The sequence below is a fragment of the Desmodus rotundus genome, chromosome 3 (genome assembly GCF_022682495.2).
Source record: "Desmodus rotundus isolate HL8 chromosome 3, HLdesRot8A.1, whole genome shotgun sequence".
Classification (NCBI taxonomy): Eukaryota; Metazoa; Chordata; class Mammalia; order Chiroptera; family Phyllostomidae; genus Desmodus; species Desmodus rotundus.
This window is the reverse complement of record NC_071389.1, coordinates 113,625,734-113,642,326: the sequence shown is the minus strand read 5'-3', so window position 1 is coordinate 113,642,326 and position 16,593 is coordinate 113,625,734. Positions and strand designations below refer to the sequence as shown.

The 16,593-nt window shown below is 43.2% G+C and overlaps 1 protein-coding gene across 8 annotated transcripts in view; it reads left to right on the top strand.

The window, feature by feature from the left end:
• SPATA13 (spermatogenesis associated 13) overlaps positions 1-16,593 on the top strand; it is a 357,951-nt gene that overhangs the window by 259,923 nt on the left and 81,435 nt on the right. For all 8 annotated transcript variants that reach the window (XM_045194507.2, XM_045194524.2, XM_053920878.1 and 5 more), the window contains one exon: positions 13,547-15,226. In XM_045194507.2, the coding sequence (XP_045050442.2) occupies positions 13,547-15,226 (1,680 nt within the window). The remainder of the gene's footprint in view (positions 1-13,546; positions 15,227-16,593) is intronic.

Here is a 16,593-nt window from a genome sequence, read left to right as displayed (position 1 = left end):
ACAATAGGGAAGGTCGGGTGGGGGAGGTAGAAGAGGGTACCGGGGAATAAATGGTGATACAAGGAGGGTTGACTTGGGGCAGTGAACACACAATACAATATACAGATGATGTGTTACAGAATTGTACACCTGAAACCTATATCATTTTACTAACCGACGCCACTCAAAAACTTCAGTAAAAATTGAGTTATTTTTTTATTATTGAGTTTTGAGAGTTCTTGTTATATTCTGGATACAAAAAAAAACCCCACATGTTTTTAGGTTCAAGATATTAAAGTCTTTGTTATTCTTTTGTTTTGAGGTGTTTTTTGTTTGTTTTTTTTAACCACCTAAACTAAACTGGTTTTGAACTCACAAAAAACAGAATGTACTACTTATTTCATTTCAGGGCCTGCCAAGTGTCTGACATATTTAAAACATTATTATGCTCTGTGTTAAAGGAGCCCTATCAGTGGGGTGTGGGCCAGGGCATTCCTGAGTGGGGTGCATTCTCCTGCCATGTTCTGTTAAGCATCCAGAAACTTCTGACTTGCGAGAGCCAGAACCACATCAGGCAAATGAAGTTAAGGAAAGAATAATGTGGCAACATTCATGGCCGGGTTTCCCCGATAGGTACCATGTCAGAGGTTTGGGTGAGGTTGATGGGCTGTGAGGACCACAGGTTAACAATGACACACATGCCTGGGAAGAAAGTCAGACATAAAAATGAGAGGAAAGGAAAATGGCCCTTGGGGTGTTTTTAGAGGGTTCATACTCTAAGAGAGAAAGCTGTTTAGCATGGCTTGTCTCTCACATGCCCTGCCCCACCAGTACGTAGTGGGTTGGCAGAGTACCTGTGATAGTCTTCGCCACTGGCTGTATCCGTAGACTCAGAATTATCGATGGCTGTTGCAATGAGACCTTCAGGGCACAGCACCAAGAACGGGGCCCTTACTCATAGCAGGTCCCCTAAAGAAATAGGCCAAGTGATGATGGAGTGGGTCATGTGATCCCATGGAAACTTCTGGCCACAAACTTCTGTGTGTAGAAGAATGGTAAAACTCCAAAGAAGCGGTGGAGGAGCCCTTCCAAGCTGCCTGTGAGCCCTTTTTGAAGGACTTATAAACGCAGAGAAATAGGCACCTACAGCAAAAGCCTGAAAAATGGGTAACATTTCCCCCCCCACTACAAGTTTTCCTTACCAGGATTCTGCCCCTCTGCCCCTCTGCCCCTCTTTCAGGTTGCCTTCATGGCTGGGGCTAATTTGCTTTTATGAGCCATGGGAGAGTGTGAGAATGTGGCTTCTTCATGAACAGCAGGAAGTTTTCTTTATGTCCAATGTCTTCCCAGATGGGCCCAACACAACAGCCTAGTCCTCTAACAAAGTGGCCACAGATCAGCCCCTGCGTCCCAGCCTGGCAGTCCTGAGGGTGGAGGTGTGGGGTAGGGAACCTCTGCTCAGGAACAACAGCTCAGTCACTGTTGGCTCTGTTCAATAGTGTCATCATCCCACATTGTTATCCAGTATGCCTCCCAGAGGGGATGGCCACGCCCAGAGGCGTGAAGGGCTCACAGGGAAATAATAACCAAATGTCAGTTCAATCAGAAGACAATTTAAATTAGACAATAGCCCTGGCTTGTGTAGCTCATTGGATCGAGTGTGGGCTGTGAACCAAAGGGTTGCCAGTTCAATTCCCAGTCAGGGCACAGGCCTGGGTTGCAGGCCAGGTCCCCAGTGGGGGCCACTTGAGAAGCAACCACACATTGATGTTTCTTTCCCTCTCTTTCTCCCTCCCTTCCCCTCTCTCTAAAAATAAACAAAATTTAAATAAATAAATAGGCATTTCAGCAACTGCTTTAATGTGAACCGCAGATTTGAGACTGGGGGCTACCTCACTGAACAGAGCAGGGAAAATGCATTTCCAGAGCCTCTGTCTTTCATGGTGGATGGTGGAACAGGCTGCTGTGCTGTTCCCTAAGGTAGGGCCGGATTTGTTCCTGAATGGAAACTGGGCTGAAAGTTGATAATTGTTTCCTCAAAATGCAGTGTTATGAATTGGGGTTCTATGCTTAGAAATACATTTTATGCAAAAAAAAAAAAACAAACCCCACCCCTGAGTAGTAAAATAAATGGAGAGAAAATACAACACAAATATGTGCTCTTATAGATGTTACATGTTTAACCATAAGCTGCATATGCAAGCCGCATAGACCCTTTGACAGGGTTTTCCGGGCAAGCTGCACCCAGTGTCTTAGACCGTGAGCTCTCATTAATGTGTAGCTCCAGATCCTACTAAATCTGCCTCTAGCAAGCAGAAACATTGTTTTTGCTCCAGTGACCTTCAAAGTGCCTCCAAGATTAGGGCCATCCATCTGGAAACCTTTGCTCTATGGTAAGTGCAGGGGAGGCACAGTTCCTGTGGTGACATCAGTTTTGGCATCGGTTGCAGGTGATAGGTAGTCGTCCTAACCCTGAACTTTGGTGGTTACTGCTGCAATCTTGTTTACCATGAAAAACATGGTGGGCAGGGGATGAGGGCTAGCCATCTTCAGACTTTCAATTGGCAGTGACGCTCCTGAAGTGTTCCAAGGCTGTTTCCACACCAGTGGTTAAAATGGGAGTGGGGAAAGGGGAGGTTCAGAGGCCGGAACTTTGCTGAGCCCTGGGGTGATGGCAGGATAGTACCGTGTAGAATTATGTGTGCTTTTGCACGCCCCTGGACACACCCTGGCATGTCTTGCTATACCTGCCCAACCCCCAGCTTCAGAGACCAAAGGAAAACTTTCCTCTTTGGTCTAAGGCCTGCCTTTGCAACTCCTCATTTTCTCTATCTGCACCACCCCATATATTGACAAAGCAAACATCTGCCCCCATTGGGAAATCCATCCTCACCCACAGGAATGTGGTTTAGCCTAGTAACCCAGATAAGGCAAGCCAAGGCAATCACATACTTGTATGAAATTGACACCTTTCCCAAAGATACAATGATTGTGTCTAATACACAGTTACATTTTTATGTATCCTTTGTAAACACTTAAATGATTAAATGTTTAAATGAAGCCAGAGCTACTGGATCTTTTGAAGCATTGTCCCCATCCTGCAACAGAAGAGATCCTAAGGACAGCAGATCCATGGTGAGGGGCCTTCCCCCCATGACTGACACACACATTGCGGTTGGAAAGGAGAGGGAGAAGCATGTGTATTAAGGACTAGGGGATGGGGAAAGGAACTTCTTCCTTGGAACTGGAACCCACAGTTGAATCTCAGGAGCATTTTCCTATGGAAATGTTATAAATTGTGGTTAAGTTCAATGGTAGCTATATTATCATTAAAGATATTGATAGTTTGATGGACAGGGTCTATAGGGAAATGGACTGCCCATAAGTTACCCTTTAAAATATAACCTGTTCCTAAAATGTGGGGTACTAGAATTTCCAGTTTCTGGTCAGGATCTTGATTTCAACAGGTTCTGGGGAAGGAACTGGAATGAATAATAGAAGGAAAGGACCTAACAGGAAGTGAAAGGGGAGAATAAAATTGGCAAGTTCAGCAGCTGAGAAAGACTTTAGCACCGTGGCGTTTGTTTCTATTAATCCCCAAACTGTAATTTAATCAGAATGAAATTTTATATAATTGCAATAAAGTAAAGCATTTACTGTTGTCAGATATTTTGACTATTAATATTTATCTGAATGTCTTTTAGGTATACATCTATTTTTTTTCACAGCCATCTTGACTTTATTAGAAAGAAGTTTGAAATTTCAAATATATACAAGAGAGTGTGTGTGTGTGTGTGTGTGTTAGATTACTATGACAGTATTTGGTGTGAAATGAAGAACCTTATCCTTAACCAAAGTATGAATGCAGTGATTTGTAAAGAACTTTAATAACTTAATTTATATATTACATTGGCTAAAAAGTCCATATGTTTTTTTTCCATAAAATAAAAGATACATTTTTCATTTTCACCAATAACTATTGATTTGGATATTTTGAGTATGTTGGCTATCTCTCATATGATATAATGTTGATTGTTCTCAATTAATGTCTCAATTTGACCGCTGTCAATTCCAACTGGTCTACCCAACTGTCGGAGCATCGTCCAGTGAGAAGTCTCCAGCACAAAACTTTGTAAACCGCTTTTGACACATTCAATCAGTCACAGCACCTTCTCCATACACTGCACAAGTCTTTTTTTCTGTTTTTACCTTTCCTGAAATAACAAAGTATAATATGCCAAAAATGGTGCTTATTTTCTTCCATCTTCAGTATTAAAATGGCTACACAAAAATGCACAAATTTTGATGATTTTTTTAAAGTGCACGCTGATATGACAGCTGTCAGAATACAATCTAACAAAATGGTTTAGAATGAAATTAAAGACAAGTGAGCACTGCTAGAGCCATCTGATGGAAAAAAATCAAACAAACCTTTTGACCAACCCAATACAACTTAACTTTATTTTACATTTGTTAAAATTAAAAGTTACTTTGAACTAAGAGTAGGGAAAATTTTTTTTAATGATCTCTTATGTTTTGTAACTTTAAATATTTTAAAATTACAGTTCACATACAATATTATATTAGTTTCAGGTGTACAACTCAGTGATTAGATATTACATAACTTTCTAAGTGATCACTCTGATAAATTTACTACCTATCTGAGGCCATACATTGTTATTAGAATATTATTTATTGACTGTAGTCCCTATGCTGTACTTTACATCCACATGACTATTCTGTAACTACCAATTTGTACTTTTTAATCCCTTCACCCTTTTTACCCAGTCCCCCAACCATTCCTCACATCTGGCAACTGTCAAAATGTTTTCTGTATCGAAGAGTCTGTGTCTGTTCTGCTTGTTCATTTATTTTCTTTTTTAGATTCCGCATGTAAGGGAATCAACTGGCATTTGTCTGTCTCTGACTTATTTCACTTGGCACAGTACCCTCTAGGTCATCCATTGCAGATGGCAAGACTTCATTTTTTTTTCATGGCTGAGTTATATTCCATTGTATGCATGCACCACTTCTTTATCCTTTCATCTACTGATGGACGTTTAGGGTGCTTCTGTATCTTGGCTATTGTAAATAATGCTGCAGTAAATATATGGATACATATGTCTTTTTGATTTAGTGTTTTGGGTTTCTTCAGACAAGTGGCCAGAAGTTGCCCTGGTCAGGAGGATAAGTGGGTTAGAGCACGGTCCCATACACCAAAAGGTTGCAGGTTCAATTCCTGGTCAGGGCATATACCTAGGCTAAAGGTTCGATCCCCAGTCACGGTGAGTATGGGAGGCAACCAAATGATGCTTCTCTCTCACATCACAGTTTCTTTCTCTCTCTCCCTCTCTCTCTCTCAAATCAAAAAACATATTCTCAGGTGAGGGTTAAAAAAAAACAAAACCCAGAAGTGGAATTGCTGGGTCCTTCTTCATCTCTTGTTATATAGCCTTTATTTTAAAGTCTATTTTGTCTCATGTAAGTATTGTTACTCCAGTTTTTTGTCTGTTTCCATTTTCATGACATATCTTTTTCAGTCTGTCTGTGTCTTTTGATCTGAAGTGAGTCTTTTATAGACAGCATATGTATGGGTCTTGTTTTCTTATTCAGTCTCTATACATCTTTTGATTGAAGCATTTAATGCATTTGCATTTAAAGTATCACCAATTTATTATTGATACCTTAAAGTTTTTGTCTTCTTCTTAAAGAAGACCCTTAACATTTCTTGTAATGCTGGTTTGGTGGTATTGAATTCCTTTAGCTTTTTCTTGTTGGGGAAGCTCTTTATCTGTCCATTGATTCTAAATGATAGCTTTGCTAGGTAGAGTAATTATGGTTGTAGGTCTTTGCTATTCATCACTTTGAATATTTCTTGCCGGTCAGCACTGGTCTGCAAAGTTTATATTGAGAAATCAACCGACAGTCTTAATGGGAATTCCCTTGTAGATAACTAAGTGCTTTTCTCTTGCTGCTTTTAAGATTCTCTCTTTGTATTTAACCTTTGTCATTTTAATTATGATGTGCCTTGGTGTGGGCCTCTTTGGGTACATCTTGTTTGGGACTCTGTGCTTCCTGGATTTGTGTGTCTGTTTCCTTCACCGGGTTAGGGAAATTTTCTGTCATTTTTTCACATTCCTTGCTGTCTTTCTTCTCTTTCCAGCACCCCCATGATGCAAATGTTGGTACACTTGAAGTTGTCTCAGAGGCTTCATATACTATCATCAACTTTTTGGATTTTTAAAAAATTTTTTGCTGTTTTGATTGGGTGTTTTCTGCTTCCTTATCTTCCAAATTGCTGATTTGAATCTCTTCTTCATGTATCCTACTATTGATTTTCTGTAATGTTATTCTTCACTTCAGTTTGTGTATTCTTCACTTTTGACTGGTTTTGTTTTTATTTTCATTTTGTTGTTGTTGTTTTGTCATTGCTTTTAGAGAGAGAGGAAGGAGAGAGGGAAACATTGATGTGAAAGAGAAGCATTAATTGGTTGCCTCCCGTAGACTCCCAGATGGGGGATCGGTGCCCAGACTAAGACCATACATGCCTGGACCAGGGATCAAACCTGCAACCCAGGCGTGTGCCCAGACCCCAAATCAAACCCTTTGGTTACAGCATGACGCTCCAACCAACCAAGCCACACCAGCCAGGCTTGACTTTTTTTTTAATATTTTCTATCTCTGTTTTTATGTTTCCTATCTCTTTGCTGAAGCTCCCACTAATTTCATTTACTCTTCCCTTAAGTTCATTGAGCATCCTTATAACCAGTGTTTTGAACTCTGCATCTGGTAGCTTGCTTGCCTCCATTTTGTTTAGTTCTTTTTCTGGAGTTTTGATCTGTTCTTTCATTTGGGCCATGTTTCTTTGTCTCCTCACTTTGGCAGCCTCCCTGTGTTTGTAGCTATGCATTAGGTAGAGCTCCTATGTCTCCCACACCTGGTAAGGTAGTAGGTATCCTGTAGGGTCCAGTAGCACAGCCTCTCAAATCTCTGAGCTGGGCACTCCAGGTGCACCCCTGTGTGGTCAAGAGTAGGGAAAATATTAAGGCATGACTTGTGTTAAGTGTTTCCAATATATTTGTATTTCAGAGAAAAATATTTTATATTTTAAAGGGAATATATAATTTCATAGAAGAAAACACTTTCCTAATAATCAGGTATTTTAGGACCCTCTTTGAACATTTTTATTCAAATATGCTGATTAACATTGAGACAAGTGAATTGAAGTATATCTTAATCATATCTACATTTGCACATTAATATTAACCATACTTTAAGTGTGTTATGGAACATTTATTTATAAAGTTCTTGTCATATTAACTCAATCATATAATTTATGAAATCTGAGCCCTGAAATTACTAACTTTTTATAGATCAATTGATTACCTATTAAAATGAAAGACTGTATCTGTATTGATGGTTAAAAAGTAATCAGGTAGTTACTATTAACATGTCAGTATTTACTGTATTTTGCCATGTATAATGTACATTTTTTGCCCAAATTTTTTAGGGAAAAATAAGGATGCGCACTATACATGGGTATAATGATTACATACCATGGTTATAATACTCCGGTGCATGTTGTACAGGGGAGCACATTATACACAGCAAAATAATACGGTACTTTCCTCATTAAATTTTCCTTTTCATTGAATTTACAAAAAAGCATTTACAGCCCTGGCCAGGTGGATAAGTGAGTTGGAGCATCATCCCATATACCAAAAGGCTGCAGGTTTGATCCCTGATTAGAGAGCATATGGGAAGCAGCTGATCAATTTTTCTCTCACGTTGAAATTCCTCTCTTTCCTTCTCCTCTCTCCCCCCACCTTCCTCGCAATTGAACATAAACGTATCGTCAGGTGAGGATTAAAAATATACACATCAATTTTTTTAAAAGCATTTGCAAAATTAGTTAAAACTATTATAATAATGGTACATAAATATTCATTTAGTTGAGCTTTTTGCCAAGGAATCTATAGCTGCTAAAATATTACTATTACAAAAAAAAACTGTTGCCCTGGCTGGTGTCGCTCAGTGGATTGAGTGCCGGCCTGTGAATCATAGGGTTGCTGACCCCATTCCCCGGCAGGGCACATGCCTGAGTTTCCCACTAGGTCCACACTAGGGGGCGTGTGAGAGGCAAGCACATATTGATGTTTCTTTTCCTCTCTCACTCCCTTCCCTCTCTAAAAATAAATTAATTAAATCTCAAAAAAACCCCAAACCCTGTTAATCAGTACCATTAAGCAATAAATAGCATACTCTTTTTTATGATTGAAAATTATAAATTTCAGTAGTTTCAAACCACTGTGAAACTAATTCACGGTGCTTTCATGATTTTCAGAGCTTTTTTATATTTTGTATTTCTTCTTCCTAATAGCATCATTTTAAGGCAGTGGTTGGGATGCTGCTAAAACATTCTACAATGCCTAGGTCAGGCCTCACAACTAAGAATTATCTGGCCCCAAATGTTAGGTTGACGCACCTAAGTTATGTCAAAGAAGCAGCCTTATCCTCATTCATTCAGTCAGAACTGACTGAATGCTGAGAATAGAGTTAAATAAGATGTGGTTTCTGCCTTGAAAGAACTTTTCAACCTTTTCAGAGTATAGTGGAGGACGCAGACAGAGAAACCAGAATTACAGAGCAGCATGGTAAGTGCTAAAATAGCCATGCACCAGTGCTGCAGGCCCATATGGGAGAGGCATCTGAGTTGGATAGGAAGGCCAGAGTGCCTCTAGGGAACAGGTGATGTGAATTAATGAAGTTAGGCAGAGCATGTACTTATCAGTCAGGAAAAGAGAAACATCTCTAGGTGTTTCAAACAAAGATAATTAATCTAGGGATTACTTTTACACAGCTGAGAAACAAAAGAGACGACAGTGAGGAGCTCAAATGAACAGTAGAAGGAAGGTGCTACCACCCCTAGCCTGGAGGGATAGAGGGAAGAGCTTGTGCTACTCATGCCAGGCACCGTGCCACCTGGCAGGAGGAGCTGCCCTGCAGGAGCTGGAGGCAAACAAGAGCCTCAGAAGCTGCTGGAAAGGCCCCTGCAGCAGCCTAAACAGAGGGAGAAATACCCTGGCATCTTCCACAAACACTTCCCAACTGGCCGATCTGGCCAGGAGCCATTTGTCACAGGAGCCTGGGGCTTGTGGTTCCCTGCACTACAGAGAGACAAAAAGGACTGGAGAAAGACTCTGAGAGCAAACAAGGAAATACCCTAAAGCATAGCAGTATGAGAAAGGCTCACTGTATTTTGCAGTAGGCTCAGATGATTTGACATCTCAACAATCTCCAAAGGCAGCCAGTGACACTAAATGAAATGACATGACTCCATTTGCAGTTTGGGAAGGACACTGTGGCTAGATTGGATGAGAGTCAGACTAGAAGACAGGAGACTTGTCAGGAGGCTAATGCTGTCATCCACATGAAGGTCCTAATGGCGGGAAATAAGGCTGAGTCTGCCCACACCAAGCAAGGATCTCTTACACTTGATGACTACTGAGGGAAGGAAAGGAAGTCTGGAACCGCCACCAGGTTTTGGCCAGTAGGTGGCACTGCTGTGGCAGAACCTGGTCCCTCTGATGCCCAGCCCACTGTGCTTTCACCTATATAGCTTAACCACGGGGAAGTCTTAGATCCCCTGGTCCCCAGTGCCCTAATCTTTGCAGTTAGGGGTTCCATGTTCCCTAGGGCAATACCCTACAGTGCTGTGATTCAAGGATCTATTTCAGATTTCAATGTTTTCCACCAGTGTTGCATTTTGTATAATTTACACCAGCATATTACAAAAACCTTCTTTTTTGTACATTTAACTTGGTATATATTTCTGAATTTCAGATTCAAGTACAAGTTCTTATTTAAAAATTACTGGTCATAGTTTTCAGAGAACTCTCATTATGACTAAAATGTTCTGTTCTAAAGTTCATACACCCCAGAATCTAGCCTGTAGACAATGGATTTCACAATATTCCCATCTAAAATTCTTTCTTGTAGTTCTGTTCAAAAATATCTCTGGCAGAGCTCCCACAATTTACAAGACTTGCTACAAAACCACTGATTGAATTGCAACCCTTGTTAATAGAGGTCATAGTGTTAGTTCTAAATAATGCAACTTGGTATGTTACTTGGAAATTCCAGGAAAAGCTTTCTTCCGTAATTTTCAGTTTCATTCCAAGTAACACACAACAATCACATTGTTCAGCTACATGAACAAAATAGTAAGGCAGTGGCCTTTTAAAAAGCATGTTGCCCTAATTAGAAACTGATTTGCTGCGTGTATTTTACTGGATCTGTTCCCTAAAACTTAAATAAGTTTTACATAAATACTTAGAATTTTCAGTGTTGTAAAAATCGAAACATCTTCACATGGAAAAATAGTGGTGGTACACAGTAATGGATTGTTAGCTTGGTACAGATATTGACAAGGCAGGAGAACTGATACAATTTCACATGAAGATAAAGTTACATACTCTAAGTGTGCAAAGCACACCATTCTTCCTGTTTAAGAGACCAACGTCTTATTCCGAAGGCAGCCATATAAACCTACCATTGTAAAAGGTTGTGTGAAGCAATTTGAGGAGATGCCTGTAACCCACAGAATGATGGATCTAATTCATTTGAGGGGAATAAGGAAGGAATTCCTAAAGAAGGCGACACCTGCAGACAGTCTCAAAGTGTTAGACTAATGGTATGTATGCTTTTCTAAACCTGTTCTCACCTTAATTTCTACGACCATGTTACACCGAGCCATCCTTTCAACTATATTGTTTTACTTACTGTAGGGGGGCCAGTCATCTCAGTTTGCCAAGAACTTTCCCAGTTTCAGCCATGAGAGTCCCACATGCTGGAAAGTATCTTATCCCTGGGGGAATTGAGACAGCTGGTCACCCAAATGTACAGCTTCCCAATCATACTTATATTTCTGACACTTCTTTGCTCGTGACAGTTTCCCATCTGGAATGGGTTCTCACCTTGTCACTGCCTTGAGTTCATCACAGGGCCTGCATAGGTCTTTGTGCCCAACAGAGGCTCATGAATTGATGAGTTGGTTGATAATACATAAATGTTGGCATCTCTTCTTTTAAACATGGCACTGAAGCACAGATTCCTGAGATCACTTACGCAATATTCCTATGACAGTACTGAGTCTAGAACCCAGGCCTGGCCCCATGTCTTCCACAGAGCTTTCTCAAACTACCCAACATTTAAGTCAAGCATGTTCCTGTACCCCTTGAGCCCTCAGGGTCAGTGAAACAGTTTCATCCTGGGTTATAAAAGTTCTCCTAGTACCCTCTAGCTGTGGTGTCAACTACAACTATCTTTGTCCAACCAGGTTACACAATAAGGGACCCTGCCTATTCCTCTGTATGCAGGGAAAATCATGACAAGACCATTCCTACACAATGTGATTTGACTCTGTATGAAGTAACTACTTTGTTTCCAGATTCTGAAAAGGTGAAACAACTACAATCCCCATCCCTCCTAGAATAAGTACAGGTGGACAGGAGATGCTGAGTGGTGGACTCATTTTGCAACTGGGTGGATGTCACATCCCATCTCAATACTGGGATGATTCAAGACTCAGTTTATGTGGCTCATTTGAGTGCAACCCACAGCTCTTCAGGCTCCTAGTTGCCCCATTAGAACATTAAACTGCAGAGGGCATGTGGAAGCCCATCAGGCTTCTGGTTAATGGAACTGGGTGACTGAACTTCAGAAAGGCTCCAGAGGTTGAAGTCTCTGTAGTGTACCTGGTCTCAGATGGAGTCAGTCCTTTAACTGTGGCTGTCCCTGGGAATCCCTCCTAACTGGGCATGACACAAGGGCAAATAAAAATGAACCCTTTTGAGAACTGGGAGAGTAGAAGCCCATCAGACCCCTTTGCATGAAGTCAGAGTTTCTTCTGCACTCGAGAAGGCTAAGTTAAATTGGGACCTAACCTCAAGATCTTTGTACAACTTTCTCCTCTTCTGCTTTTGATTTTACCTGTGGAGGTAATGGCATTTGACTAGCATCATTGGGACTTCTGGGATTTCACTTAAGTGAGGGTTATGTCACAAGGTACAGAAGTTGGAGTCAGACCCCTGAGGTGCTTGTCCCACCTCTGCCTTCTGTTTGATCATGAGTTTGAAGCAGTGGAGAACAGCATAGGCTTTGGAGGGGCAGCTGTAGGATCCCCAGACAGATTACCTGATCTGCCCAAGGGGCCATTACATTGTCTACAAAATTGAAGTCATTCTATCGACCTCTTAGGTTTGCAGGAGTACTCAGTGGCATGCTGTTTCTAAAGCATTTAGTATAGGGGCCTGACATGTAGTAAGCCCTTAATAAGTGGTAGTATTCTGTGGTTATTATGGTTATTGTCATAACCCTTCCTTTCTTCATTCATCCACTAGTCATTTATTGAGAACAGGGGTATGTGACATTTAAGCTGGCTCTTACAGGCCCAGGAGGGTTTGGCCTCTTACAGGCCCAGGAGGGTTTGGCCTGATGGGAAGAGTTAAGGAGAACAGACTTGACTTGGGGGGTTGGGGAAAAGACAGAAAATCATGAACACAGGTGTGTGGTGGGCTGCAGGGCACGTGGGAAGAAAGAAGGGTCAGTATTTAATTGAATTTTTGTTTCTGAATTTCTAATACTTCAGTGTTATCCTCATGTTTTTCTCTTCCTTGGCCAGTTAGAATGCTGCCGACAGGAGCCCCTCACTAATGTGGTTTCCAGCACACAGCTGACCTGATGCGACCTCAGCTTGGCCCCTCTCACTCCTGTGTCCTTGGAGCATTTTGCAGCTCGCTCATTTGAGTTTTGGGGTATTCCATAGACAGTAGGTAGCTGAGAGCATGTTGGTCTCCATCACAATTCCTTGCACTAGATCTCATACATACTAAGCACTCAGCCTGTCTATTAGGTGTGTTAAATTTAAGTTGATATTTCGCTGTGACACATTTTGAAATCGTTGCTTTTTTATTACTTGAAACTAAAATTTTTAAATAAAGAAAGGATAGTCTTAAATGATGCCTTGGCTTTTTCCAGAAGTTTTTCAAAACTTTCCCTTAAACAAGTTTCAATGGGTTCAAGAGTTTACCTTCATATTGAAAGCACAAACCATAATTACCTTTTTTAAAAAGGAATGTATATTTCCATTCTTCCCTTTAATTTATCATGAAATGAAATTTTAAAAAAATAAAACTTTAACTTAATTTAAAACAAAATTTTTTTGCCCTGGCTGCTGTGGCTCAGTGGATTGAGTGTGGCCTGTGAACCAAATGGTCATGGGTTTGATTCCCAGTCTAGGGCACATGCCTGGGTTGAGGGCGAGGTCCCCGATAGGGGACGTGTGAGATGCAGCCACACATTGATGTTTCTTCCTCCCTTCCTCCCTTCTCCTCTCTAAAAACAAATAAATAAAATCTTTAAAAAAACACTATTTTTATTTGATTAGCCCATTTATGGGTCATGCCTTTTTGTCTATTAGCAATTATTAAACAAAATAACTAGCCCCTGTTTACAAAGGCTCTTCCGTGGGGGAAATGGCTAAATCCTGTTTTGTTTTCTGCTGCAGACAGTGGCCACAACTGAGGCGGAGCCCGATGTGCAAAGCAGGTGTGAGCACCAGGTGGGCAGCAGCCTCAGAGATGAAGACCTCTACCTGGGGCCAGTGGACACCAGTGCGCACGTGGGGTTGAACCACGCTGCCCTGTGGCCACAGGCTTCTGGCCCCGAGAACATGACAACAGCCCAGAAAGGCCGTGGGCGAGTTGCTGCAATCCCCTGTTCTGTCTCGGAACCGCCAGACCCCACCATGGTGACTTACCCAGCCTGTCAGAACGGAGGATGCGGTGGCGACACCGAAGCCCAGGACTCCAGGCTAGGCCCTGCCAAGCTTGTGCGCCTCTTCTCAGCGAGCAGGAAGAGGACAGGTGCCAACCCCGAGAGGCCCCGCTCCGTGGTCATGATGGGGCACTCCTCTACCTGGAATGCCCTGGCCTCCTTTCGGAAGATGGGATCTTTTAAAAAACTGAAGTCCTCTGTCCTTCAAGGAATTCAAAACCGAGAGGGGCCCTATGCAACCAAGGAGGAGGCCTCAGAGCCTGATTTGGGCCCAGCCCTCCCAAATGGAACGGCCGTGGTAGTCCCAGCAGGCAGGTGCAGCTCCTCGGAAGCCACCAGTGGGCTCCCCCAGTCTGGCCTCGCCTCAGACGGCTCTGAGCCCGAGGAGGCGGATGACGCCTTCCAGAGAAGCACGCACCGCTCCCGAAGCCTGCGTCGTGCCTATGGCCTGGGCCGCATCAGCCTTCGGGACTGCGAGCACCACGGCCCGCCCTTGCCCTCTGCCATCCAGGGGCCCCCAGTGTGTGCCATCCTTGTGAAAGACTCCGAGAACAACAGCATCTCCTCCCAGAGGAGCAAGAGCACCGACAACCTGAACTTCCTGAGGAAGGGCTCCTTCAAAAGGAAGTCTGCCTCCAACCTCGCGGACCTCAGGACGGTGCCCGACAGGCCCATGCCCCGACGAACACTAAGCAGCTGCTCTGCAGACTCAGAGAAGCTTGGTGGGTCCGAGAGGAGGACAAAACGCTGGAAGAGCCCCATCAGGGCCAAGGACTTTGACCGGGTCCTCAGGCTGGTGAGCAGCGCCACAGAGGCAGCCTTGAAGCGAGAGCGACCCAGGAGCGGGGCTGCCAGCCCCAGTGATGCCGCCCCACAGCCCAGGCCCTGCAGCAGCCTGCACGAGGACTACTCACGCCGGGTGTCCAGCAGCGTGGAGCTGGAGCGCAGGAGGTGCACCACGACCCTGGGCTTCAGCCCCGCCAGCCCGCAGGACCCCCAGCTGGACGTGGAGACTGCGGTGTTTCCTCTCGAGGCCCAGAGTATCAGTCCTTGTGCTGGCAGCTCATCACCAAGGTCAACTGCCCAGGAAGTATCCCCCCAAGATTCCCATGAACCAAAACCTGGCAGTCAGTTTATGTTGGAACCTGAGCAGGCTCTCACACCGCTAAGGCCCACCACACCCAAGCCCCCTAGTCCTCAAAACCCAGGCACAGGAAATGCCAAGTGTGCCAACAATCTCAGTGCGCTGTCCCTGAGTTCAGTGGATAGTGACGAGAGGGCAGAAGGTCTTGTGTCCTTCCCAAATTCAGTGCAAGCCACATGTGACAAAGGCAGTGAGGACAGAGGTTCCAGCAGCCACCCTCAGCTGAGCCTCAGTGGGGCTTCGGGTGCAGAAGAAAAGGAGGAGGAGGTAAGTGCCGGGCAGGGACCTGCTGTAAACGACCCGCTGTGTGAGGGGTGGTTGCGACAGCGCTCCCCTTCATCCCCGCTGGAGGTTGCCCACGTGCATAGGTGTTTTCCCTTGGCAGGGGCAGGCTCGCTGCTGATTGTGCTGCTATCACAATTGTTCGTGTCAGGTTGCTGTTTGCCACATTCGGAGGTCATCTTTATCGCTTTTTAAATGAATTGCTAATGTAGAAAATTCCTTGAGATGGCATTTACTGCACCATTTATTCAAAAGACATTTTATTGAGCACCAACTATGGGCTAGATTGTGTGTGGGCGGGGGTGTGTGTGTGAAAAAGACCTGTCTTCCACTCCAGGCAGCTAATGGGGTCTCTCAAAATTTTGATTTTTGAAGCATTTGCTATTACCCATAGATTTCTTTTCTTCATATTTTAAATGGTTTCTGCATTCTTTTCAACTGAGTACATACACTAAATGAGATTCTTTGTGTAGAGAGATCATTACATGTTCCAAATCTGCTTTTTTCCTAGGAATGAGTTAGAAATGTGCAGTTTGATACCTGTGAAGCCCTGAGAAATGACTGTTCAAAGAAATTTTTATGATGGGTTTTGTACTTATTTTTAGAGGAAAACATAAGCATCTCATTAATCGAGTCAATTAATAACTGTCAAGGCCACAAATGCAACGTTCTTTTCATATCCTGTCAAGCATCCAGACAACTTCACCTAACTCTATAATTTTCACTTCATAAATGCATTAGGTAATATTACCTAACACAGTTGAAAGATGAGGGAATGCATGCACGTGTATATATTGCAAATTATTCTTCACATGTATTTCTGGACTATTTTACAGGTATAAATTTGTGCTTGCCATGGAACATAATCCCCTAGCCATTGCTCCTTCCCACAGATCCCTGGGCAGGAGCTCAGTGTTGGCTTAATGCTGCCAATGAATGAGTACACATCTTTTGCAAGCCAGGACAGCCTCTTTATAGAGAGACTTAGAAAGCAAAGCCTTTCGCAGATGACTTTCAGGTTATCTAAATCAGCCTGAAGGATCCCTGGGCAGCCAGAGCAGTGAGTTGGCCTCATTTTCGTGGATCTAGGTGTGTGTGAGACCTCAGGGCCAGGATGTCTTCCAGAGATCTCATATATGAGCACCATTTGCTCATTTGCAGATTTCCAAAGAAGCCTTGTGGGACAGTTGTGAGGACACAGGACTTGCCACCAGACCTGGGAGGGCGTTCCAGTTCTGCTAGCTCTGCTTTGTATGATTGGCGAAGGCCTGCCCCAGCCTGGGCTTCACTCCTTCCTGGCTGATGAGATGAAGCCCACAGTTCCTTCCACCAAACCCCCTGAACCGCGACAC